General features: G+C 35.1%; 1 protein-coding gene across 6 annotated transcripts in view; it reads left to right on the top strand.

The window, feature by feature from the left end:
- The window catches only part of DMD (dystrophin), a gene marked incomplete at both ends in the record, with an annotated part of 1,307,865 nt that overhangs the window by 1,043,695 nt on the left and 237,849 nt on the right, over nucleotides 1-26,321 (top strand). For all 6 annotated transcript variants that reach the window (XM_082303865.1, XM_082303861.1, XM_082303862.1 and 3 more), the window contains one exon: nucleotides 9,282-9,471. In XM_082303865.1, coding sequence (XP_082159991.1) covers nucleotides 9,282-9,471 — 190 coding nt within the window. The remainder of the gene's footprint in view (nucleotides 1-9,281; nucleotides 9,472-26,321) is intronic.

Genomic DNA, 26,321 nt, shown 5'->3' with positions numbered 1-26,321 from the left:
TAGCCATTCATCTCACTGGAGTTAGGATTTTCTCTGTAAGGCTTTTATATCAAACACATACTGAGTTCCGTTGAACTGAGTTTAAGTTGAACATCATCTGAATTTGCTGAATTGGGCTCTGGAATTTCATTATTTATTTATTTATATTTACATGATCCTGAGGAACAGAACTGGAGTTATCGTTTCTTCCCAATGTTGTTGAAACTCCATAATAATAATTTATTAGTATTTCTCTGTATTCTCATATTACTTCTGGCTATAGTTCCTGTTGTATTACAATCTTTCTGCAGCAGATAGATTTTAATCATTGTATCTCCTTATAGTGGGGAATTTATTCTATATTTCAGTTTTCTGTAGGAGTCTGAAACCTCCTGAATAGTAAAGAATAACTATATAAGATATGGAGTGGTTCTTTACAACTAATATTACTGTATTAGATCATATAGATAGAAGAAACAGTAGGCAGTCTGCTGTCTCACCTTCGTACTCAGATGCTAACCAGTTTTGGGTACCAGCTGCTTCTGAGCTGAATATTACAGAGCTGGACCTTGACCATCATCTTTATTTCTTTTTAGCAGTTGTATGCTTCTTAAAATATATTGACATATTGGAATAGTTATTTTAAAATATTTTCAGTCAACCTGATCTGTCAGCATCTTTGTGTAATGTAAGTACTACTTACAGCCTATGTTTTAGAGGGGGGCAAAAATAACGTGTGTGTTTATCTAACTATTTAGTGTTACTCTCACTGAAGTTAAGATGATGCATGGTACAATAAGACCTGTAAGTGCTGCCAGAGAAGTTTTCCAGTCTGGAAACTGAAGCTTCTTTCTCTTGCGTGGTAGCAAATCACTGTTCTGCTAGGCCACTGAGCTCAGCCCTCAGAGGTTGCAGCTTTAAATGAAAACTATGCTAACAGTTTAATAGTATCCTTTGTGAGCCCTAATTGATTTCATGTAATGCCATCAGTGCATTTCACAGTCTTATTAAATTTAGTTGTTTTTACAGTAACTAAGATTAAGAAAACAAGTGCCTTCCGAATATGATTATTTTCATAATCAATTTTAATTACACTTCACTGTCTTATAAAACAAGATTTTATCTTAATAAATTGTATTTGAGTAATTAATATGCTTGGAATCTCAAAAGAATTATATGGTTTGGAATGCAAGGAAAAACTTAATTCTGTCTATTATAGACCATGAATTGTGAAGAAGACTTAAACAGAACAATAATCTTTTTGTTTCTTTTGGTAGAATAAGAGACCAGATTTGTCTATCTGTTTATAGTTTTGATTTTAGGATTTCTTCTTTTTCTGACTTCTCTCTTTAATGGGAATATCGGAATTATTAAATGTTATCTTCCCATGTTTTGTTGGGGCATAACTTGAATGGTACAAGGGTTACACTGGAATATCTTCCATGAGTTCAGAGAGTTGGGGGTGGGGGTGTTTTTGGGGCTGTTTAGGTTTTTTTTTGGGGGGGGGGCTTTTCTGCTTGTTTGTTTTGGTTTTTTAAGATAATTCTTTTAAGTTTTGACTAAGCGTTATTTAGAAAAGCCTCTTGAATGAGTCTATAAGAACATTCTGTATCTACAAGTAATTTTTAATGATACTTTATATGTCTGTGATTGTTGTGTGTTGTTGAGATTCCCTTTTTTTTAACATGGTAATTCTTAAGATTTACTCTTTGGAAAGTGATTGATTTTAATGAAAATTTGTCAGGAGATGAGAAATCCTAAGTAAACATAAAAAATTTTCAATAACATAAAAGATAACCTGTAATTAGTTTTAATTACAAAGGAATTGAAATGATCCACTTAGTTTCGTTGATGATTTTTCTGTAGTTCACGAAGTGTGATAATCTATGGTTATGATGAACATAGGGAAAATGTACACTTATATTATGGTTTTTATATATTCTAGACCTATGCCAAGGCAAGAAGGGAAAAGGAGACAAAAGCAATGGGGGCAAGAAAAGCCTGTTAGAAAAAATTCCCTCTAACTCTCTCTATGCTTGCCATCCCATTAAGAGGCATTTTGGGAATGTGGGATCCCATAAGTGAACACAGTATATGGAGAGACAGAAATTATTTTTAAAAAGGTTGATGAGGAATTTTCCTCTGTGATAACACAGATCCTCTGTGCTGATGTTGGCAGGTGCTTATTTAAAAAGAGGTTATTTAGAGGTCCTATACAGAAATCTATGTATGTGATTTTGTACCCCAGGGTGTGATATTTCCTTTGCTTTTAGCAACACTTCTCAGTTTGACAAAAAATGGTGTAGAAGAGATGGGGGATCCAAGGCTGATCTGGAACTTCATAGATAAACACAAATTTTTCCTTTTTTCTTCTTATTAAATATCAATGGTGTGTTAATAAAGAAAAGTAAGGAATAGAGAATCTAAATTCAAAAATATGTTTTTAAATTGCTTTAGAGTCTTTAGTAACAAAGAGAGCAGTTCAAAGGAAAATGCTGGGGGGGGGGCTGATGATTATTATTATTTTTGTACAAGGTCTGGCTGTTTTGAGAAGGGCTATGACAGGTATAAGACTAGAAACAAACCAGCCAATGAACAATAGAAAAATAAATCATTTTGCTCTCTTGACGCATCCATTTTCGTAAGTACATAAACACCAGAAACATTTTTTAATACAACACGTTTTCCCATTTTGCAGAGTTTTACAATACCAAAACTGGTGAGGAAAAAACAATTGCATCTTGCGTAACAGAGTGAATAACTGCTCTTTGAAGCATTTCCTCCTTTGTGTCAACAGATTTTTAAGAAAGGACAAATTATATGCGCTTATTGCTATGATCAGGAGATGCTTTAGGATGTTCTAGTTTTAATATCTGAAGAGACTGTCATCATTTAGGAAACTGTGTGATTACCAGGGGAAAAAAACATTACTGTGTCCATATCAAGACAGATAATCTGAGTTCCAGTCGGAGGATGGGGGTGTTGAGGGGATTTGTTCTTCTTTCCTGCAGAAGTAAAGAGAATCAGCAGAGAACTGCCTTTGTGTGTTTACTTTGCAGCAGCTGTTGCACTTAGTCTCTCTGTATGCACAGTTACACCTGGAATTTAAAATCATTTCACTGGTTATTCATGCATAGCCAATATGGATAGTGCAGGCAAGGCAGAGATGCCCTTTGACTTATCTGAAGACACTGAGAGTCAGCTTTCAGCCAGTAGATTACATTGTTGAGAAATTAATATAAGGCAGAGAGAAGTACTGCACATAGAAATACAGAAAGAAAAGTGTCACTGGTAGGAATCCTGTTCACATGCCTGAATCAGCAAGGCAGTACCTGTATGTTCCCACTGGGCTCCAAAAAGGCATTTTTTCTTGTTTATTCAAAGACCTTTCCACCACTGAAATGAAATCTTTCCTTCTTTCAGTTCTCCACATCAGCTGTCTTCAGGGAGGTATTTGCAGTGATAAAGATCAGGCAAAGTGTTCTACAAGTTATTGTTGCCTTTTTAGAGGTAGCTTTTTCATCAGGTTTGTCCCTTAGTCCTTACAGGAAGGGACTAAAGCACAGAATGACTGGAAAAAGTCCTGAAAGCCTGTCTTCCAAGTACAAAATTCTGTACCAGCACACCAAAGCTTTCCTGGTTCCTCACTCAGAATAATGGGAGGATAAGGACCTGTGGGTGAATGTCAGCTACATCTGAATGCTGATCTCTGGAGTGGTTTAGATGCTGATATTGTAGCTCTGCATTTAGTTGCACTTTGAGGCTTTCTAATCATTTGCAACATAGAAGTCTTCTCACACAGGTGAGCAGTCTCCATTACTCTAGGACCAACTTGCTAAAGAACGCTTTCCAACAAGCCAGAGAAAATAGTGATAGTAGGACATAAGCATATATATATATGTATATATACATAAAGATCACTCAAAAAAATCTGTTCCACATACACATGCCAGTGCTCTACAGGAGAGAAAAGCTAGTAACCTCTATCAGTATGGTTGAGCTATAAGGAACGTTTAAGCAAGAGTGTTACTGGAAAAATAGTATGTGTCCCTGAATGAGGTGTCAAGCTGGTTGAGATCCAGAAAAAACACATGAAAGCAGTACTTGAAATGCTGTCTCAACATAATTTTCCACACTTGATGTGTATTAGCTGTTCCAGAGTTAGTCTGCAGATTAATCACTTACTAGCATGTGTTAATAACTTTAACTGGCACTATAGAATATAGTCCCTAGATTCTTGAAGAAAGTTCCTCTAAGCAGCATTCCTGGAATAAATTGGTATGATTTATTTTGAATATGCATTTCAAAATTCTGTCAATAATGGTTATTTTAAGAATGTAATGTTCATTGTAAGGATTTCATTTTCTTTTCATATCTGTGACATCTCCTCCTGTTCCCACTTTATCTGAGGTTAAATTATTCTGCCTCTTTGATAGGTTCTTTATCAGTCCAAGTCAAAGCAGCTGAAGAAAAGTTACCAGTAAGAGCTTAAATTTATTTAGTAGTAAAAATTAAATGTTCCAATAAAGCTTTGCAATTGTTCTTTTGTCACACTGGCAGAAGGGATATGATCCCCATGAAAAGGGATATGAGCCTCTAGCTGGCTCTAGAAAAGGGAAATTCAGGTAACTTTTTTTTTTTTTTTATTTGTATGGAATCATAATGTCAGATAGGAGAAAACACAGTCATATAGAGAGAATCATATGAACTATAGAAGTAAAACCATTTACTGATACTTTTTCAGCCAGTAGTCCAGGATATTTTATTTTACATCTCAGTGTGATAACATTAGATCACCACAGTCTGCAAATGGAAGTGTGATTGTGTGATTCAGTGATCTGTTGAACACTGAATGATGCAGAATTTCTCCATTGTTATTGCCCTTAAAGAAATACCTGTGGAACAGAAATTTATTAGTTTGTCCATTATGAATATTTGCTGTGCTCATTCTTCAATATATTTCCTTACTTATTATGTATTCTGTATTAATACAGTGTAGCTCACATTGGCATAATGCTCTGCACTTACTATGTTTCCTGTTACCTGAGCATCTCAGAGCATTTTTTAAACACTGACCCTTGCAACATATCTTGTAATGTGAATAAGCCTTACAATTTCAAATGGGCAAGCAGATACTCAGAAAATGTGAAGGATTCATTCCAAATTATGTAGCAAGTACTACAGCTGAAGAAAAATCTGTTATTCACACTCATGGAGCCTCTCGAAACGCTGTATTCCTTGTGCTGTATGGGATTGCAGATTGTTGAAGAACTCTTGGAATACGCTTAGTGACACCATCATTCACATACCTCAGCACTTTCTCTTCTTGCTAGATTCCATAACAACGTGTTCAGTTGTATAGATTCTGTGTTTTGTTGTATATATTTATTTTGCACGTATATCACGTTATGGACTCTGACTTCTCGTTAATAATACAATACCTTGCTTATGAACTTAAAGATCACAAAGATTTCAGATGACTTAATTTACCCCTGCTTATCTTCCCAAACATTTGTAAACAGTTATGTTTTAAAAATATTAGCTTTAAAAGTTCTCAGCATCACAGCAATGTCTTGTAGCAGAGGCTGGTATTTTTTTCTTGTGTGTGTGTTGGTTTTTGTTTTTTTTTTAAACCCTTAAAAACGTCTTCCTGTGAATATAAATGTTCGCATTTATACGTATTGTGTGACTCAGTTCCTCTGACGTGCCTCCGTTTTCCCTCAACGAAGCCTTCAGCTAACACATTCTTAAAGAGAGTACCATAATTTCTGTCCTGGAACAAAGCTCATATGACAACTAGAGTTGGTCCGTCTACTGTCATGGATGCCACTAGTTCCTAAAAATCAGTCCCCTGACTAGATTGGGGACCATCTTACCTATCTTTAATTGTGTAAAATTTAGGCTTGTGTAAAATTAAAATTTTGTAAGCTTTAGGTAACTTACCGTTGTAGTCAAGAGGTAAAAAAATTACTATGACCTTCAATCTGGTTCAACACAGGAGGAATTAAATTCCAGAAATGCTTGCCTCCATGTTTTGCAGAGGGGGTGGTGGTGCCTGACTTCTGGGTGTCTAGATGGAAATAAGATGAGTACCATCTTTAGTATTTCTCCGATGAATAAGAAGCTTTTGGTTATACCACTATGTGTTTATTTGTATATCATAGTAGAACAGAGAAAAACAGGATCATTCCATTTAAAATATTTTTTTAGTATTTCACCAGCATTTTGTAGTGTTGCTACTGTGCAGTTTTCCATTTACACTAAAATATATTTCTGCTTACTTCATGTTCTTTTCTTACAGCTTGCACCACTATGGAATTAAACATACTTGGATAATACAGACTAAAAAGAAAGCATCTTTATTTTGTTTTTGTGCAATAATTTCTTGTTCAATATACGTATTTTTGTCTCCCCTATAATTTTGTGCAATTTATCTTATCACATGCTGGATTTGCTACTCAGTTTTATTCTTCATTTTTAGACCTTCTTTTCTCTATTCTAACCTCATAATTTTGAAGTAATTAGAAAGCCAAGTGGAGTGAAGCTTATTGAAACGCTGCAGAGCTGTCAATGTAGTTGAATGTTTATTGCATGTTAGATGTATCAAAATTTAAAATGCAAAGTACTAGATATTTTCTGGTGGGTGTATTAGTATGCTTATAGATAAGCAACACGTTTCTGTAGGCTGAAAGAATTATGTGCCATATGATTTCTGTGCATCTTAGAAGTGCCAGAAGATTCTTCATAACTAAAACTTTGGTTTTTTTTTTTACCAGATCAATAAAATACTATATTTTTTCATGTCGTCTGGATGTTTCTCTAAAACATAAATTCTGATTTTGAGTAATACTTCCAATAGCTTTCCCTTTGAATATATTTTTCATATCTGTGCTTATGTTCTTATTTTTTGTAGATTAAAAATGCACTGAGTATTTATATGAGTGGATGAATGTAGCTTTGGGTCGTACTTCTCAGGATGCAATGAAAAAGTTAAACATACACAAATAGACTTAAGCCTTTTATTTTTAATCTCACTGTGTATTTGCAGAATGCTGTTATTAGAGCATTGCTATGTATTTATAGGAATTCAGGTGGATTGTAGTTAAAAATGTGCCTTTAATGTTTTGAAGGAACAGCACGTGAAAAAAGTGTTATATCTGATTCTGCAAAGGCACTGATATTCGCTATCATGTTGCACACTGAAAATTTAATTAGAATAATGCTATAAAGCATATCTGACAATAGAATTGAGCTCTGCACAACTAGATAAAATGTTTTTAGTTTATTCCATCTCCAAGTTCTATCGAATAAATGTGATGCTATTTTTGAGCTAAAAGTGATAAATAGGTCAATACAGTATTTTCCAGGTAAAAGATTTTCTGTTTCTTATTGTCTTTTTTCTAAGTTTATACTGATTTAATGTATATTGTTAGTATATTTAGATGTGATATCTATGTAATTATTTTTTAGTTTAACAAAAGAACAACCAATTCTTTCATTGCAGTTGTTGCAAATTTGAAGAGTGGCCTAACCACTACCCCTGTTTATGTCCACGTAGAATAAAGTTGGAAAAGAGATCATGTTCACTGTTCTGAAGCTAAGTGTGTCTCACTCTCCTCTTAAGAGGCCCCTGGGGGCACTTTCTAATACAGGCTAAGCAGTGCGATGATGTGGAGAATTCTTGTAGATGGCAACAGGTGCATCAGAGATAAAAATCCAGTCCATTTTTAAGTTTTAAAAAATTAGTGGATGACTATGTAGTGAGGCATTCAATTGCTTTCTCAGCTTTTGAATTAAAAAGATCCAAGAATAAATTCCTTTTTTCACAAAACGGTTACGATAAGCAAATAATATGCTAAAGGATTAAAAATATGATAGAAACATGGTAGCTATTGTGAGATTTGACTCTTAGGGAGGATTTTTTCCCTTTTTTTTTTTTTTTTTTTCTTTTCTGAAATGGTTGTCCTCGCCTGTACTCTGACTGAATTTTTCTTACTATCCTCTGCTGCAATTTACTTATATGCTTGTCAAAAAACATGTTAAGTTGGTGCTACTTGGCAAAACTTGTGTTCATTTTTTGTTTCTTTTCTTACTTCAACTAGTGTGCTAGGTTTTAGGATGATATCATTACTTATCAAGGAATGCAACCTCTTCATGACAGCAAACAGGATTTGACATAGAGATTAGCACTTAGAAATTTCATGGCCTCCTCTGGTAAAGTTATGATAAATTACAATTTGAGAAATTATATCTGCTAAAATCTAGTATCTTAGTCTCTGTCTAAATAACTATAAAACTAGACAGGAAATCTAGCTAGAAATATCCAGATCATCACAGATTTGTAGACTAAACATAGATGTGCATCAAATTACATTCATTCCACTTGAAGTAACATAAATTATCAAATTACTTTGCTATATATTTTCTGAGCTTAAAAAATTACTCTGTTCTCATGCTGATGTTAAACAAATATGCATGTAATACAATAGCTAAGTAGCCTTGACAGACTCATGTTAATGAACAGTATGTCATAGTTACCTGCTCACTTTTCTAAATCCATGTTTAGCTGAAATTCAGTGTAAAAAAATCAGTGAGTACACGTGACACCTGCATTGCACATGAATGCTGATAGAACATATATACTTTAATGTTTTTTCAGCACCCGAAGTGCTGGAGCCTTTAGTGTTCTTTCCCAATCTGATTTAGATCTTCCCCAAGGATGAGATAGCCTTTGTATTTAAAAATTGTATTTTATCATGTAACTGATAGAGATCTTTCTTGTAATTTATCACATTCATATTAAAAAAAATCCAAAAAAAAAAAACACCCCACCCCAAACTTCAGTGTTATTAGGGTTTAAGGTGTTGAACAAGATCTCCAAAGGTTTCAAGTCATAAAAACTAATTCATCATACCGTGCAGTGGCCAGGAACTATTTAGTGATTTCTAAAAATAAACAAGTTTTCCCACTCTAGTGTTAATGACAAATAAGAAAACAATCTTTGATTAAAACAAATTGGGGAATTCTTTTTTTTTTTTTTTTTAATTGTGCATGTTTCAGGCACAGTGCTTTTGCTTAATTTTTTGCCTGATAAATTCCAGTTACTACTTCTCAGGAGAAAAGATAAAAAAGCAACCCTACCTGCCAAACATACAGTGCAAGTTCTGTAGTTAATGCATCTGCAAACTTACCTCAATCGGTACATGAAAAATATGTAGTGTGTCTTTGTTGTATTTTGATTTAATGATTAAGATTTATTTTCTTCCTAAGAGTGGTGCATTTGACTATTTGTACTTGTGCAGGGTTTGTGAGCGTGAAGCTGCACTGGAATCAGCCCTAAGAATGTTGCAGCAATTCTACCTGGATCTTGAAAAGTTCCTTGCTTGGCTTACAGAAGCTGAAACAACTGCAAATGTCCTGCAGGATGCTACACACAAAGAAAAGATCCTAGAGGATGCCAAAACAGTTTGGGAGCTCATGAAACAGTGGCAGGTAAGTCAAGCAATTCAGTTTAGAGACATGTCAGGTATTCAAAGTGGTGGGTTTTTTTTCCAGTGTGCAGCTACTCAACAAAACTGAAACTGTTTTAAAAAAGAGAACTGGTTCTACTACTAACCTTTAAGTGTTGCTTTGGAAATAGCTGTAGGGATTTAATGTGAGTCACATCATGATTCTGTCTGACATCTTTCAGCATATCACACATTTGAAAAAGTGTCTTGAAGTGTGGCTTTAAAATGTACAGAAAGGAAACTTTGCTGAAATGGGCATTTAGATGGTTTTTTATCACACAAAAATGAATTACTGTGCCAAGCTACAGTCTTGAATTGAGCAGTTGACAGACGTGAGAGTTTATTAAGTATTTCTGATATTTATAGAAGTTATATAAATTGCATAGTTTATTCTCTCTAGCTTAATTGAATTAGTTTTCCTCCATTACTTTCAAATACATGAAAAATGTTAATTTGGTATTTGGCTGATTGTCAACATGCTCTATTGCGATAATAAAAAGAGATAATGATTAAAATTTTCATAGTTAATGGCTGGACAGTTTTCAGACAGTTGTTTTCCTCTGGAAGCAAAAAAATCTTAAAAAAGAGAGAGAATGTTGTATTTGGTGTTCCAGAGAATCTTGAGGAGAAAGAAAAATAATTAGTTGAGATGGTGCTATTGAAATATGTTGTTATACTTTCATTGTGCTTTAGTCGCTACAGTTATTGAGAGGAATACACATATGTCTGTATGAGGTCTTAAATTTCTTAAATATGAGGTTGGTTGGCTGTTTGGAAGGCAGGGCCCTTTCTTCCAATATTCCTTGATAGTGCATGACTTTTATGTTGACAGGAAGTTCAAAACTGGAAATTCCAGGCACTAAAGGCTCTATACATTCATTTATTTATGAAAAACATGCTGTGAAAACTTTTAGTTATAAGTGATTATGTTAAGTACATTGGATGGAAATACTGCTACCTTCTTTTGGCACTACTGTATTAATATGTGGTTTTAACTATTTGAAATGCTGCTAAGTTCCATTACATTATACTCTGAAATCTACAGCTGTTGCACTGGACAAGAGTGAAGTCTGAACTACATTTTTTAATAGTGCTCTGTCTTTATGCTAATTTGATTTTATAGTAATATACCTTAAGTCCTCATGTGTTTCTGAATTCAGTTGCATGACCCTGGAGACCATATTTGAATGGAAGATAGTTATAGACTGAGTGGTTAATTTTCAATATGGGCTATCTTTTTATATTGTGTACATTAGGGTTTTGGTTGTAATGGTGCTAAAACAATTGAATTACCAAGTATTTGCAGAAGTTTATTTTTGATGTGATCATTGAAAAATGGATCATTTGGCAAAATAGAGATACTTAAAAATTTATGCCAAATCGTTCATTTTTAACTGTAATGGAGCTTTGTAGACCTGGTTAATTTCCACATAAGAACCATCCAGAGCTATAGATGAAAAGAAAAATAAATGCATACAAGTCCTTCCCTCCATAAATAATTAATGAAGTACATAAAATATCTATTGTGAACAATTGCTTTGGACTGTAAGCTTTCTTCTAAAGATTTTTCTGCACTTCAGCTGAGATGTAAGATTAAACTTCCAGTTCTTCTTTCCAGGTTTTTGGTATTTAAATACCAGATCTTCTAAGGCAGGAAGGGTAAAAACTGTTGTAGAGTCTATTGGTTTCACTTCCAAAAAGCAAACCTCGTTCTGTTCACTAATATTGGCTGTACAAGGGGAATTATTCTTACATCTTAAGAAGAAACATTAGTATGCAGAGGTAAAAAAGTGGTTGTTTGCTCCCAAAAGATTCATACGTACCTGTCCACCAAGAGCACAATAATTTTAGACTTTAGAGTTGATGATTGCAGGAGGAAATACTTTGATAGTGTGGATTGTTGTGGGCTTTTTTCATTTGTATCTGCATGCTGATCTGTCTCTATGTAGATCGACTTGGTTTTCTTCCTGGACCTATCACTGTTTGTGTCAGCCTCTTTATACCATTTTTAAACCTCCAAAAGAAATCTCATAATATAACAAGCACAAGTGGATTTAAAATGTCCTTCCCTGAAGGGAGTCTGATGGGTATCTTTCTGAAAGCTGCTATAACTGTCTTTTTTTTTTTTTTTTTCCCTTCCTCAAGTAGAAGAAAAGTTCCTTATTTCTACCACAATAAGCAAAGTTCTGTTTAAGTAAACAGAATGAGGCTTTTTTTCAGAAATTGTAACTGGGAAAGACCATTTCTTTTCCGTAATTTTTTCAGAACTATAGTAAAGTGGCCATTCAAGATGAGCATCTTCTTCCATTTCATTAAATTATCACTGATTTGAGACATAGTCATTAACTACAATTAATTTAAAAGGATGTATATTTTTACTAGTGTGTATTCTTAGTAATTTAGAGCATAGTTTTTAGGCAGTTCTCTTATTAGAATAGGGATTTCAGTAACAGCAAATGTTTTAAGTTCAGGAAAGTTAACTGTAAATTGTTTGAACCAAGCAGTGAATTTGTTTACTCAGTAATACAATGTGTTTTTCTGGAGACTTTGCATTATTCTCAAATGATAAACGGTGCTTTTGCAGCAATTCACCATTACTGGAGGGACATCTGTGCAGATGAAAACACAAACTTACATAAACTTTTTTTCTCCACTAGTACCTGATAGATTTTTCTGATGATCTGTATGTGAGTTTTGTACAAAGTGAATGGACAATGCCAGTAAAAGTCAGTTGGAAAAAAAGTATGGGAATAAATTGGCAAAGGCTATGGCTACAGATAGACTAGCAAGTTAAATATGTCCTTGATCCTTCTCTGGTACTGAGGCCAGCAATAAGCAAAAAGCCACATCCATGTTTATGAACTGTTCTACAGTTCACGAAGTCAAATATGCTATGGTTCTTCTTATCTAAAGCTTTTAATGAAAATATAACTGGAATGACATAAGGAAATTATTCAAAAGCAAAAAAAAAAAAAGAGTAAATTTATATAATACTCTGAGAACGCTTAGCTGTAAAATTAATTAATTCATTAAGATGGGTAATATTTGCAATAGTCATAACACAATGCTCCATATATATAGTCTTCATTGTAAAAGCTTTCTGTCCAAATAGGTACAGTTTCCTGCTAGTGGTGCAAATATTGCCCATCTATGTTGCTACAAGACTGGATAATGGAGCAAATATTGAGGACTTTTACTTCTTAAACCACAATTTTGTCAATAAAACAATTTCATTGATGTCAGCTGGATGGTCAAGAGAGAGAGTATGGCTTTTCATGTGTTTCTCAGTTATTGCTGCATTGATTCTTCCGGTCTTCATACCCTGATTGTAAGAGTTCTCTCTCACAATTCACTTTGATGCGTAAGGATGAAAAGTAAGAACATGACAAAAGTGTGGCCGTTTGTGCATAGCTTATGCATATAAAAGATTCAAACAAAAAGGAGCTTTAATAAGCCACTGAAATCTCAGAAATATGCATTTATGTACTTTGTGGAAAGGGGTTATTGCTCACGAATCCTATCATCAGCCCCATAAACCATAAACAGTGATAAGGCTTTTTTTACTCTGTACTGTGGGCCAGAAATGCACTTATCCTATAAAACACATCAGGCAATGACTTGTATCCCAAGAAACTTGCTATGTAAATCATACATGTATAAAATCAGACACATTCAAATACAGTCTATGTCCTTAATATATTTTTTAGCATCCAGTATATGTAGTATAACCACAAGCCCTTGTCCCAGCACAGAAAAGATCCTAAATGCTTTCAGCCAGGATTACAGTTTTCTAATTGCCTTTTTTTTTTTTCCACATGAAGTCATATTTTTTCCTCTCATTGGCCAGACTGAATCCAGATCCTAGGAGGTAAAACAAAATGTTAGTTTCTGATTAAAGATCACTGTCTCATGATCTTTTGAAAGAAACTTTGACTACCTAGGTTTATAAAGTTCATAGAAGTTATGGTTAAATATGACATACGGACTTAGATCTTCAGTCTCTGTCTTGTTCTTTATGCAGTTCCATGGACATGGATAATGTGAAAATAGTCATTAGGAGTCCTGAAATGTTAAGATTTTGTTTTAATCTGCTTTTTTTAGGCAATAGGTATAAAGCAGTGTTTTGATAAAGAATTCTCTACACAAATAATGAAAAACCTAAATTTCTGAGTTGAGTAGTAGCTTTATCTCCTCGTCACCAAAGATGTTTATCTCGCCTTTAGTGATCCAACAGTTTTCTGCTTTACGCTCTCAAGCTTTAATTTATTTTTTTAAACAACTAGGAAAATAATGTCTTGCTGTGCAGAAAGTGTTTTATATAGCAGAAATTGCTTGTCTAGGAAAATCTCACATTTTTAGGTGTTTCTTTTGCTTTTCATGTTCAGAAACCATTAGCTCAAATGTCACTAATAAAGATTAATCTTCCCCTACTACTTTGCAGTTCATTCAGTAGCAGAAGGAGAAGGGTGAGACTTACATAACTGCACATTCTAATTACCTGATGATGTAATTATATTAAACTGTTGCATTATAAACATGATGTTTGTTTATATAAGCATGTATTTGCATGCATGATTTGTCTGAACTGACAGCAACGTAATAGTTGAGGTGATTCACACAGTTAGAATACTTTCTGGAGAATTTTCAAGGATACAAACCAGTTACTCCAAGGAGTTGTGTAATTATGTGCTGCTTTTTATTGTCTGGTTGAAATACATCATGTGTCCCCATGAGGCCTGGTTTGATAAGTAACCATATTGGGGAGATGAAAATAATTAATTTTACTTTCTGCTTTTGTACTTCTGGTGATATGAACTCTCAGCTGTGTTAATTACCCTTCTGGTTTGTCTTTTTAACAATAATTGTATGTGACAGTTTATACAACATATAATATTAGATATAATTTTGAAGCTAGTGTGGATTTATCCTGTTATTTTATAAATGCAATCATTTAATATTAAGCATGTAGATGAATTTAATCAGGTTTTTTTTCACTGAAATTTGACAGATAATACTGCATGTGACACCTAGTTAAACAATAACTGGAAAATACTTCTATACTGTAAACACAGGTTACCAAAAGTATCTGAAATAATCTATGATGACTGATGAATTATTGGTACTGTAGACTGACTAAAAGTATGACAACATATGATAAATGAAGCAAAGTTAATAACTTTGGCATGAAATACATAGCAAATTTATTTTTATTACCACCTTCATGCTCACTTAGCCTATAACCTAAGTAGTTTTCCATTAGGTTCAGGAGTTCTGCTGCTAATAATATGAAAAATATGCAGTGCCTTAAGTTATACCTAAGAATGTATAGTATGGGCAGTACCCATATTTTCTCTCAGTGTTGTTTTTATCTAAATCAAGGGGTGTGAACAGCAGGCAAGGCATTCTTGTCTCTTCTATTCCTATCAATACTTCAAAGGTGCTCGCTTGTTTTTAAAGTGTCCAAGCAGCTGTTTTTTCAATAGTAGGAAGTTGAGGTAGATACATGTTCCTGACTCTTCTCGATTATTTAGCAGTATAGGTTCTTTGAGAGAATAAAATTCTTTCCAACTTTATTTCAAACATAATTTACATATAATTGCCCAACACAGTTAATTTTGTGACATGAAGAGAGAGAATATCTGGAACATCCTTGCTCAGATCAATTGACTTTACTAAAAAATATTTAATGGTAATTAATTTTCTAGTACTTCCAGTCTCTGTTCTGAAACACTTTCTCACTCACTTCTGCTTGAAATTGTTCTCTGAAAGCTTTAAAAATCAAATATAATCTTATTCCCTAATGTTGGGGTTTTTTTTAAAGTTTAATCCTGCAGATTTGCCTTCCACACTAACCTGTTACCAATTCTGAAAGCTGGAGAAATGGGCCTGTGTGAACCTCATGAGGTTCAACAAGGACAAGTGCAAGGTCCTGCACCTGGGTCGGGGCAATCCCTGGTATCAGTACAGGCTGGGGGATGAAGGGATTGAGAGCAGCCCTGAGGAGAAGGACTTGGGGGTACTGGTGGATGAAAAGCTGGACATAAGCCGGCAATGTGCTCTCGCAACCCAGAAGGGCAACCGTATCCTGGGCTGCATCAAAAGAAGCGTGGCCAGCAGGTCGAGGGAGGTGATTCTGCCCCTCTACTCTGCTCTGGTGAGACCCCACCTGCAGTGCTGCGTCCAGCTCTGGGGTCCTCAGCACAGGAAGGACATGGACCTGTTGGAGCGGGTCCAGAGGAGGGCAACAAAAATGGTCAGAGGGATGGAGCACCTCTGCTATGAGGACAGGCTGAGAGAGTTGGGGTTGCTCAGCCTGGAGAAGAGAAGGCTGGAGGGAGACCTTATTGCAGCCCTTCAATACTTAAAGGGGGCTTATAAGAAAGATGGGGACAGACTTTAGCAGGGCCTGTTGCAATAGGACAAGGGGTAATGGTTTTAAACTAAAAGAGGGTAGATTCAGACTAGATATAAGGAAGAAATCTTTTACAATGAGGGTGGTGAAACACTGGAAGAGGTTGCCCAGAGAGGTGGTAGATGCCCCATCCTTGGAAACATTCAAGGCCAGGCTGGATGGGGCTCTGAGCAACCTGATCTAGTTGTAGATGTCCCTGCCAATTGCAGGGGGGTTGGACTAGATGACCTTTAAAGGTCCCTTCCATCCCAAAGCATTCTATGATTCTATGAAATAAAATCCTTTCCATAGTACCTGAAATAGAATAACTGTCAGAGACATCTTACTCCATTGAGTAACGGAAGTTCCAAAATTAAGTTAAAAGTTTTAACACAAGTGCTATTACAGCCTAATCTGAGACAGGGCAAGATTTTATCTCAGAGTGAAAAGTTACCATATGGATTTTGTGAAATATTGGATAATGCTACTTTGAAAACACCTGGTCAATAATTTTCAATATTGTGATCGGTAGTCACAAGGGAGGGCAATAACGTTTCTTTGTGGTTAACAGCAAGTGCCAAACTGACCCAACAAAATCTCTATAAACCTACAGTTGCAGTTTTGGCAGGTGTGGAATTCCTGACCAGAGAGAAAACTCCCTTACGGCCAGTGACTGTGTCATAGTTACGACACTCCTTTGCAGTCATTCCATTTGAGACCAAATGCTTGAATCTGAATATTTTCGATCAGAGCTAAGTGCCTGCTCACCCAGCTAATACTAGGAAAAGTTTTTCATCTTCCTTGGACAAATTTGATTTTGTCCTTAAACTATGATCTGGCACATTTGTGGCAAAAGCAGCCAACAGCACCCTGGGGTGCATTAGGCAAAGCATTGCCAGCAGGTCAAGGGTGGTGACCCTTCCCCTGTGCTCAGCACTGGTGAGACTCATCTGGAGTGCTGGGACTGGGGCTGGGCTCCTCGGACATGGACTTACTGGAGCGAGCCCAGCAAAGGGCAACAAAGATGATTAAGTGTTTGGAGCATCTTTCATATGAGGAAAGGCTGAGAGAGCTGGTATCGTTTAGCCTGGAGAACAGAAGGCTCAGGAGGATCTTATCCAGGTATGTAAATACCTGACAGGGAATGTGTAAGGAAGATGGAGCCAGGCTCTTCTCAGAAGTGCTCAGTGACAGGACAAGAGGCAGTGGGCACAAACTGAAACACAGGAGGTTCCAGGTTAGTGTAAGGAGAGAAAAAACAAAACAAACAAAAGCGAACAAACAAAACAAAACCCAAACCAAAACAACAACAACAACAAAAACCTGTGAGGATGGTCAAATTATGAAACAGGCTGTCCGGAGAGGTTGTGGCGTCTCCATTACTGGAGATCTTCAAACTCTGGCTGGACATGGCCTGCTCTGAGCAGGGGGGGTGGATCAGATTATTTCCAGAGGTGCCTTCCTGCCTTGACTGTTCTGTGATTTTTGTGATCTCTGATCTGATCACATAATCACTGGTCATGTAGTCAGTCATTCTGTAGCCTAATTAATTTTTACTCAAATATACAAGTGGAAAAGCTTTAATATGAGAAAGTAAGAAACTGAAAACTTTCTTGCTGTTTCTTGAGAACGTTTTATAAGCATCTCCCGGGAGTTCCTGAGTAACGTGTTTAAGTGAGCAAGCAGGAAAAGTGGATGGTAAAAAGAAAAAGATGAAGTGAGGAGAAGGGACCACAGGGAATAAAAATAATTATATATTTTTAAATTACTCTTATTAATGGAAACTGATGGGAAGATTGAAAGGTGAAAGCTAGAGGTAAGCAATGAAAGTAGTACAAGTATTTTTCAGAGTACAATAAATTAAAATTGGGGTTTCTTTCCTTATGCACAGAATTGAAATCTGCAACCTTCAACCTCCAAGTGTTTTTTTCTCTTAATCGATTACTTTTACACCTAAAATAAAGATTTCCTCAAAAGTTTTCATCCAAATATGAATGGTGATTTGCTTGAAATATTTTTTTTAATTGGGATGTACCTTGGTAGTGTATCATCAAATGGATGCTTTTGCACAGAGTGGGAACTGTTAGCACAGTTCCGGGTTGTGACCTCCTACAGGCTACAGTCCTTCTGATTAGGTCTAGTCACACTGAGTTCCTAGTTTGCTGGTAAGATCATGTATTTTGGTAAAAGAATAGTGTTTTCTGTTAATACCTGTATTTTTAATTGAATGCATTGGATGGAGGGGAAAGGAGTACTTTGCAACATAAAAAGGTAGCCTCTGGTAACTCTGACAACACATCGCTGTATACCGTGTATAAATGTGCCTGAAGAGCCGGACAAAGGTGGTATCTATGTTCAGTCAGGTTCTGTGGTGTATTTTTATTTTATGAACCATAGATAGATGTGATAGATGCAATAATCCAGTAGCACAGAGGGCCTAAGACACTTTTTAACATAGTTTGACATCATGCCACTCAACTGCATTATGATTAATGTGCTGCTATAGAAGGCATAAAGATAAGGATGTTGTAGGTTCAAACAGTATGTAATCTACAGTCCTTCAAAAATGGGTAAAACTGGTGAAATCAATGAGATTTCTTATGCACATATAAATGTATATTTGTGTTTGAAGCTTTAAGTCTTAAAAGCCATGCAAATGAGTAACCCTTTCAAATGCATTCTAAGGATCAAGTCTGAAAATAAATTCAGTTATGTTTGTTTATGTTTGTTTTATACTACCATAGTTTGTCATCTGGATTAGGCTTGCTGGTTTGTGGTTTATTTTTCTTTCTCAGAGAAGTAACAGTTTTATTAAAAAAAACTGCTTAACAGCCCAGCATGTGGTCAAGCAGTATCTTATAATATTGATATACTAGTATTCCTGCTATCTTTTGAGACTGTGATTTTGCTCCATTCAAATAACAATGGCAATTTCAGTGTCATTTCCATATGATGATGTGCTTTGGTGTAGGTAAGGATATGAAAAAGGGGAACAGGAGGCTTTCAGTGCAGGGAGGAATAACATAGAAAGAAGGGAAGAAAAGCTGGGAAATGAAGCAGCTGTGCAGACTCAAGTTACTGCATAGTGCTATGTTAGTGGCAAGCTGAATACTTTCACAGGGAGGTTTAGATGCTGATTCTCAATGGGGAAGGCAATGCAAATGCTGTTCTTCTTAGCTGGATATCGAAGAGAAGTCGTCATGAAATCAGCAATAAAACAGATACATAGATGTTGCTACGTTTTGTCAAACATTTTGTTTTAATTAGTTTGGTTTGGATAATCTTTATCATAAAACCAGAAAATGTGTTGATGCTGCAGCTTATCTAGGAATGGATACCTTAATGATGTGTTCTGCTTCTGCTATTCCTGTTTCTGAACTTAGAACAAAACTCTAATCAATGCTAATTTTCTTTTAGAAGGTAAAAGGCTTATTTTATTAAGTGATCTAGTACTTAGTTACTAGTGAGATGTAGTATTCTTAAACTTATTCCCAGGAAAATAAACAGCTCGCAATTGTCAGAAATCTCACATATAGAATGGGTGTTTGCAAACAAGAAGAAAGATTAATTTTTTCCCTTAATTTCTCATCTGCATATGTTCTCATAATCAAGGTAGAAGAAAAATCCCATTTGTCAAATATGCTAAATAACATAGTATATGCTCACTTGGTTGATTTAGATTTTCCTCTAAAAGTTTATTGAGCTCACCAGAAGGATGGTCCTGTTTTCACTTGCAGATCAGCATTCAAACCTTACCAGCTTTAAACACAGATTTTTTCAAACACAGATTAGATGGGGAAAGCTTTTGTAGCATTAAGTGTGAAGTTGTGTTGTATTAAGATTATTAGAGGAGAGCATGAAAAGTCACAAATAGAAATGGGATAGAATGGATCAGATGGTTTCCCATTATTCCTGAATAAGTTCCAATTCCTACATTTTCTCCTGACCTTATCATTTCTCTAGGATGCCCCATCTCTGTTTGTGTAGGCTTTTCTAAAACAGGATCTCCCACATCCAAAAAAGTGGATGGATGGGCTCTCTCATAGTCTTACTAAGCATAGGCCATGTTTCACTGTAGCCCATCAACTTGAAGTGATAGAAATGAGAGTGAGTGGTTACCAAAACTTTGAAGATTTCTGCCATTTGATATTCCTGTGATCATCAGTATTTACTGGTACAGTCTAATCTGCCATTTAGTTCTTCCATTTGCTTTGCATTGTTTATAGCAGATTTATTTGAAAAGTGAATAATCAATAAAAACTGCAAAAACCCAACAGTAGCTTTTAATATATTCTTCTGATGAGCTTGAAAGGGTACCTGTGCCTTTTGCAGTTATACCTCAGACTACTCAAAACACATGGCTGAAGCGCACATAATTTTTTGTTCATGAGACCAGATGTGTATTTTCCCGAGGCAGGTAAAAAGAAAAATGCCTGTATTGTGATTATTAACATGTTAATATAAAAAAGATGAATTATGTAGTGCATAACTGAGGAAAAGTATTAATTTTGGCTTAAGGCAGATATCTTCCTGAATATTTGAGGAGGCAATGACCTACAAAGAATACAAATAAGGAATAAAATAAAATCACAAATGCTTTTCAGAGACAAGTTCTACTTGATTTGTGAAAGGTTTTTAGACTGTACTGAGAAAAATAGTTGTCTTCTAAGAAATGCTGCAACCTTTTCCTTTTTATGAGTGTATATAGCTACCATAGCATAGATTTTCTGCATGTGAATTTACTTGTTTTCACAATACAAGCTATTCTGTATTACGCACTGTGCAGCAGTTGTATACCATAGCATAGCAAATCCCACTGCCTAAACTACAGCATGCTTGACAAGAATAACTTTGTCTATATCATCATGAAGTGAGTGCCCATTTCATTCTCTGAGAAGTTTAGACTTACTTTCTTTCAACTGCTGACAAGAAATCGAATCTCTTCTGTCAGTACAAAGTTCCACATATGCATTTTTCCTTGTGTCCCACATTTTTCATTTGAATCATTTATTTTCATTGGATACCATTTCATCTTGTGTGTTTTCTCTTGGGTGTCTGATTCCAGTTCATTGATAATCACCACAGAAACTGCCATTTATCCCACATATGAAAGAATTTTTTTTTTTTTTTACTAGAGTGATTAGTAGTACAAAAGTATTATCTCAGTCTGTTTTGTAATGTTTCCAGTGGGTTCATCACCTGTAATCACTGAGAACAATAGCAACTTTCTGGAGGAGGACCTTTGTCCTCCTTTGTGGCAGTGCTGTAATTATGTTAGGAGATTTTAAACTGATGTTCAGGATTTTCCTTTTGGGTAAAATGCATGTTTAGGAATTCTGGAAAGTCAGCCATAAATTATGGTTACTTACAGTTTTGCTACATTTTGTCTCAGTAAAGTTAACTAGATTTGATCTTCTCTGAAATTTTTAGTGTAATAATTGCATTTTCAGAGGTTGAATATTGTAACAAAAATAAATAGCTACTTAAATGTGCATTAGTACTCTTTCTAGGGTTTATAATTTCTATTTTTGTGTTGTCAATTCTCTGATTTTATGTATACTTTTCTGTGTGGGGGAATCATCTGATGTTATGATGTCTACTAAGTACCATAGAATAGCAGTATTGAGCTGCTTAGCGTGAGATTGAATGACATTATTTAGAGCCTATGACACTGGAAATCAGATGTAGGCTCACATAAATTCTATTACATAGGTTCTTCTGTTATATGTATTATATTTTTATATATGTTCTATTATCTTTCATAGCTATTCTCATCTGGTTTTCTGATTATACAGTTTCAGATAACCTGTTCACCTTGTGGGCTATATATTTTTTTTCAAATAACCTTGTCATCTGTGGATTTTCTTTAGGTGAAGTTAAAGGATGTGTCCTTAAACACTGGTACAAGCAGCCACAAGCTCTGCTGTTTGTATCCAGATATCAGTTATTACCTACTGAGTGGCCAGGTTATGGAAATAGAATAATGTCATCTCTTCAGTGTTTTTTTCACATTTTTGCAGAGGCCATGTAACCAATCTGTTGTCTATCTATCTCCCATCTGTCCTTACTGGAGTACTGTAGGTGGTAGGGTTGAAGAGTCAGCTTCTGACACCTATTTTTAGGTGTCAACAGTGTAAGTGTGAGGTAAGTGTTTAAGTTTCCACTAAGATCGGGAATGTCCTGCTATTTTTTTTGTATTTCTTATATCAAAGTATGTTTCACTGAGCTATAAATGAAGTGACAAATCCTTTTTTCCCATAAGCTGAAAACCTGCTGGAAGATGCCAGATCAAAGCTACAAAATAAACCTGTTCTCACTTACGTTACGCCAGTTACAGACACAACAGTACATTAACCTCAGCAGATCATCCATCCTTTATAACTGTGGTATTGTAATTCCATACCTTGTGAGTAAGTCGCAACAGTGTTTAAATCCCAGCTTGTTGATTGGCTTTAAAAAATAAAATTAGCCATTTTATTTTAGCCTCCAATTTGTGGGACATGGAATACTATGGAAGGTTAGCACAACCTTAAAAATAGTGCCAAGAAATGTTATTTCTGCAATGGGAGCTATTACATGACAGCTTGTTATTTCATTATCTTGTGTTTCCTGGTAGATACCTAACCTACACATTTTACACCCAGGTGTTGCTGGGCTACATGCTGCCTAAGGTAAAAACAGGAGGATTACCCAGTTATAATCCAGCTCTGTGATTGGAGCATGAAAGAATAAAGGCCGCATGTTGTCCTTAGAATAAACTTGCAACTGCAGTTACATTTCCACAGCTATGAATTTCTTGCACTAAGCCTAATCCTGGGAGACTCAAGTCCTGTTGATATCAAAAGGAATTTTACAGATTGTCAACACCTGTTCTATCTGGCTCAGTATAAAAACACTGAACCAGGTGTGGGGGTGAGATAGAGAAAAGGCTATATATTTTGGGTTTGTTTTTTTTTTTAAATTATTATTTTATTTTATCTCATTTTAGAGTCTGGCTTACTTGATTTGATTTTTTGTTTTCCTAAATATTTTTCTAAGATCTTTACAACGCTAGACTGGAGATAGATTGGCGTTTTCCATACTAGACAGGGGCAGATATTTAGAATAAAATATACTAATATGAATCAGATTCACTTAAGCTAAAAAATATTTTTTATTCTCAGTTTCTTTGTCCTGATGTAGTTTCTGCTTTTTCATTGTTATGTAATTTTCACTGTATGCCTAAATAATTGGGAACAAATAGAGACAAGCTGGACCTGACAGAAATAGAAAAAATTATTTTATGAGTTTAGTTAAAAAACTTTGCAGAAATCTGTCTTTATTAACATGCTTTTTTGCCGATGATTTCTCTGTTTTCATTATGGCTTATAGTGCTGTAAATTAATTTAACATGAAAGGATAAAAATGTTGCTTTTGAAATGTTTCTTATTAAATTATGAAAAAAGTATTACAATAAATAATAGAAAATAATGCCTCTGGTAGAAGCTTCTGTTTGCTCAATTATTGCTGTTCCAAGAGTGAATTATTGCAGAGCTAACTCGGAGGCAATATTATTGCAGTTACATTACAGAAAACAGATGAGCTCAAAACTTCAAAAAACAGCACAAAAAAGAAAACACAGGCTGGATCCTTTGAAAGTTAAATGTCTCTTTATATTTCTGTGAGAGACTTGGGCAAGACAGTTGGCTGGAATTGAAGCCACTCACATCTTGAGCGTTGTGGTAATTAAGTGAAAAGCAAATGCAGTTAATTGTTTCATTGATAACCTGTAAGCACCAGCTAGAGGTCCTGGCAATTTAAACTCAGGATATGCTACATATATGGTGCAGGATGACTATAAGCATGGTGGAGTATTTTACCTTGAATCTATAAGGTGTATGGTTAGGTAGAAAATAATTCTCTAGGTTACCAGAGGGATGCTGAAATTATTGTCAGTCTTAGTAAAATATCTGTCATTTTGCATTACCTGACTAGAGCATCTTTTGTTGCATTTTGGTTTTGGCTTTGTATTTTGGTCTTCATATGGCAGGTACGGGGTATTTTCTATATAGACCTGGGGTGCCAAGAGCGTTCCTTCTGCTTCAGGTGTTATCTCAGTTCCATCCCTTTGCAATCATCTGATTTAGCTTCAAGCCTGGATTGTTCCAACATTATTCCTCTGTACTCTCTCTGATTAGACCTTAAATTAATTTAGAGAGATGTTATACCATACAGGGTGAGTATTACAGGCAGCAACTGGCCCTGAAATTACTGGTGTATTGTCTTACCCATCGGGAATAAAAAGATAGAACAGAAAATATTTAAAACCATTGACAGTCAGATATCTTGGAAATTAACACAACCTTACTTATTCTTAACTACTGTGATGGTAATGACTCCTTTGATACTCTAATTTTATGTGAGAGATAATCTATGAAAAATATTATAAAAAAAAAGTAGTACTAAAATACACAGGCCATAAAAATGCAATAAAATACAATACAGAATAGCTTTAGTGATACCATTATGCGTATTTTTTTTTCTCGGAGTTGTTATCAGAGATTTCTGGTCATTATTTTAAATACGGCAATATGTCTTGGGAATGTTGATTTACAAGTAAGAAGTAAAAGACCCAAGAAATTGTTACTTTCCAGGTAATTTCAGGGCATTTCCAGATGATTTAGTTAATTTTCTTCTACAAGACAGGTAGAAGTGTGACCTTCTTTCTGTTGTTAGATACATTAAACAGGCATTACTTATGAAAAATTTATGAATATCATCTAGAAAATGTATATTAAGTATGCAGTTATGTTAGGTTAAGATGATCCTCAGTGCTGTGAACCAATGAAGTGAGAAAGCTCTTTTAAAATTCTTTACACATTTAGTGTGCCAGAGATATATGTATAATAGACTTGCTGTAGATACGTATTTTTGTAAACTATACATACTCTTAGTGTGTGTGTGTGTGTGTATATATATATATGCATATATGTAATTTCCTGTACATTCAGTTTTAGAACAAAGTATTCACATTTGGCTGTCAGTCTCCAGAATGTATTCTAGGATACACTTCTAGGATAGTTTATAATACAGTGCTGACACTGAGTAAGTAGACTTCAAGAATAGAGATATTAAAAGATAAAACATCATTTCTTCTGGAATGTGGTTGATGATATTTACAGTCTTGAAGATAAAATCTTTACAAGTTTTTCAAAATGTTGGGTTCAGTCACGCCTTCCTACAGGCCTGAAGGAATTACTGGTCCACAACAGAGAATGGCAAGAAAATACACGGCCACAGATGCTCCTGGGAGACCTTGAACACTTTCCAGAATTTGCAAGCACAGTGGTCCCATGCCACTTCTTTCCCACTGTCTTGTAAAAGGTGTTAGTGTAGCAGTTTACAGTTTGGGTTATTCCCAGTCCTTTTAGGTTTGGGTGTTTAGGAAAATGAGGGAAGTAGAAGAGAGAAGTTTGTATTTTCCCAAAAGATTCCTATTGCTGACTTACACCTGCACAACCAAACAAATAATGTGTTTATGCTTGGCTATCTTCAACATCATATTTTCTGAAAACAAATGTTTGAAATTGTGTTATACTTAGGGAATGTACTTTAAGAGCCACACACATACACTTGGGCAAAAAAGAAGCAATGCTATATGGCCTCTGTATCAAAGTGATGCTGCTCTTGTTAGAGGTAATAAATATTGTTAATAAATTGCTTCAGCATGTTCTATAGAATAAAATTAGTTGCTATTTTTTTTTTATAATATAAATAAATTATTTTGAGACTATCATAATTATTTCATGGAATATTAATGAACAGAGAGAGGCTAAATTTAAACAATTCCCTTTTCATCATCCTTTTCAGGCACAGAGAAATACTGTGCTATTTTAAGTTATTTTGTGCTTCACTTACGATACCTGTTTAGAGTTAAAACAACCGTACAAGTAATTTTTTCTTATTATTTTTTGTCTTTGTTCCTTAAATTTTGCCCTAGCTGTTGTACCACCCGAAGAAAAAATTCTAAGCAACAAATTTCCAAATCTTGTTTAGTATTAGTACTTTGCTGAAGAAGATGTAGATATTATCAGAGTACATTGGTCCTGTAAAAGCAAAAGAGTTCATCCATGGGGTTATGTATGCTTGTTATAAATTTGTGATATGAGTAGCTGATATTACTCTTTATTTTCTGTATAGTTGTTTTGCTGCTGTTAATGCATTAGCATCTGGGGGGAGAGGGGGAATGTCTGTGATATTCATATGTTAGCATAGGTAATAGATGCAGCAGTGCTGCAGAAAGGAAATAAAACATCTAGGTATGTATGAGACTCTAAGGTCATAAAAAAAAAAGTGTCCTTTCAAATGAAAAATGTATTATTTTTTTTAAAGGTTGGTCTATTTCAAGCTCCAACCTTCAAGTTCAGAATGCACCCAGGCCAGATTCTTTTCAGCTACAGTAG

This window comes from Platalea leucorodia (assembly GCF_965183815.1).
Source record: "Platalea leucorodia genome assembly, chromosome: 2".
Taxonomy (NCBI): Eukaryota; Metazoa; Chordata; class Aves; order Pelecaniformes; family Threskiornithidae; genus Platalea; species Platalea leucorodia.
Note: the sequence above shows the minus strand (reverse complement) of the source record. Positions and strands in the feature narration are given on the sequence as shown.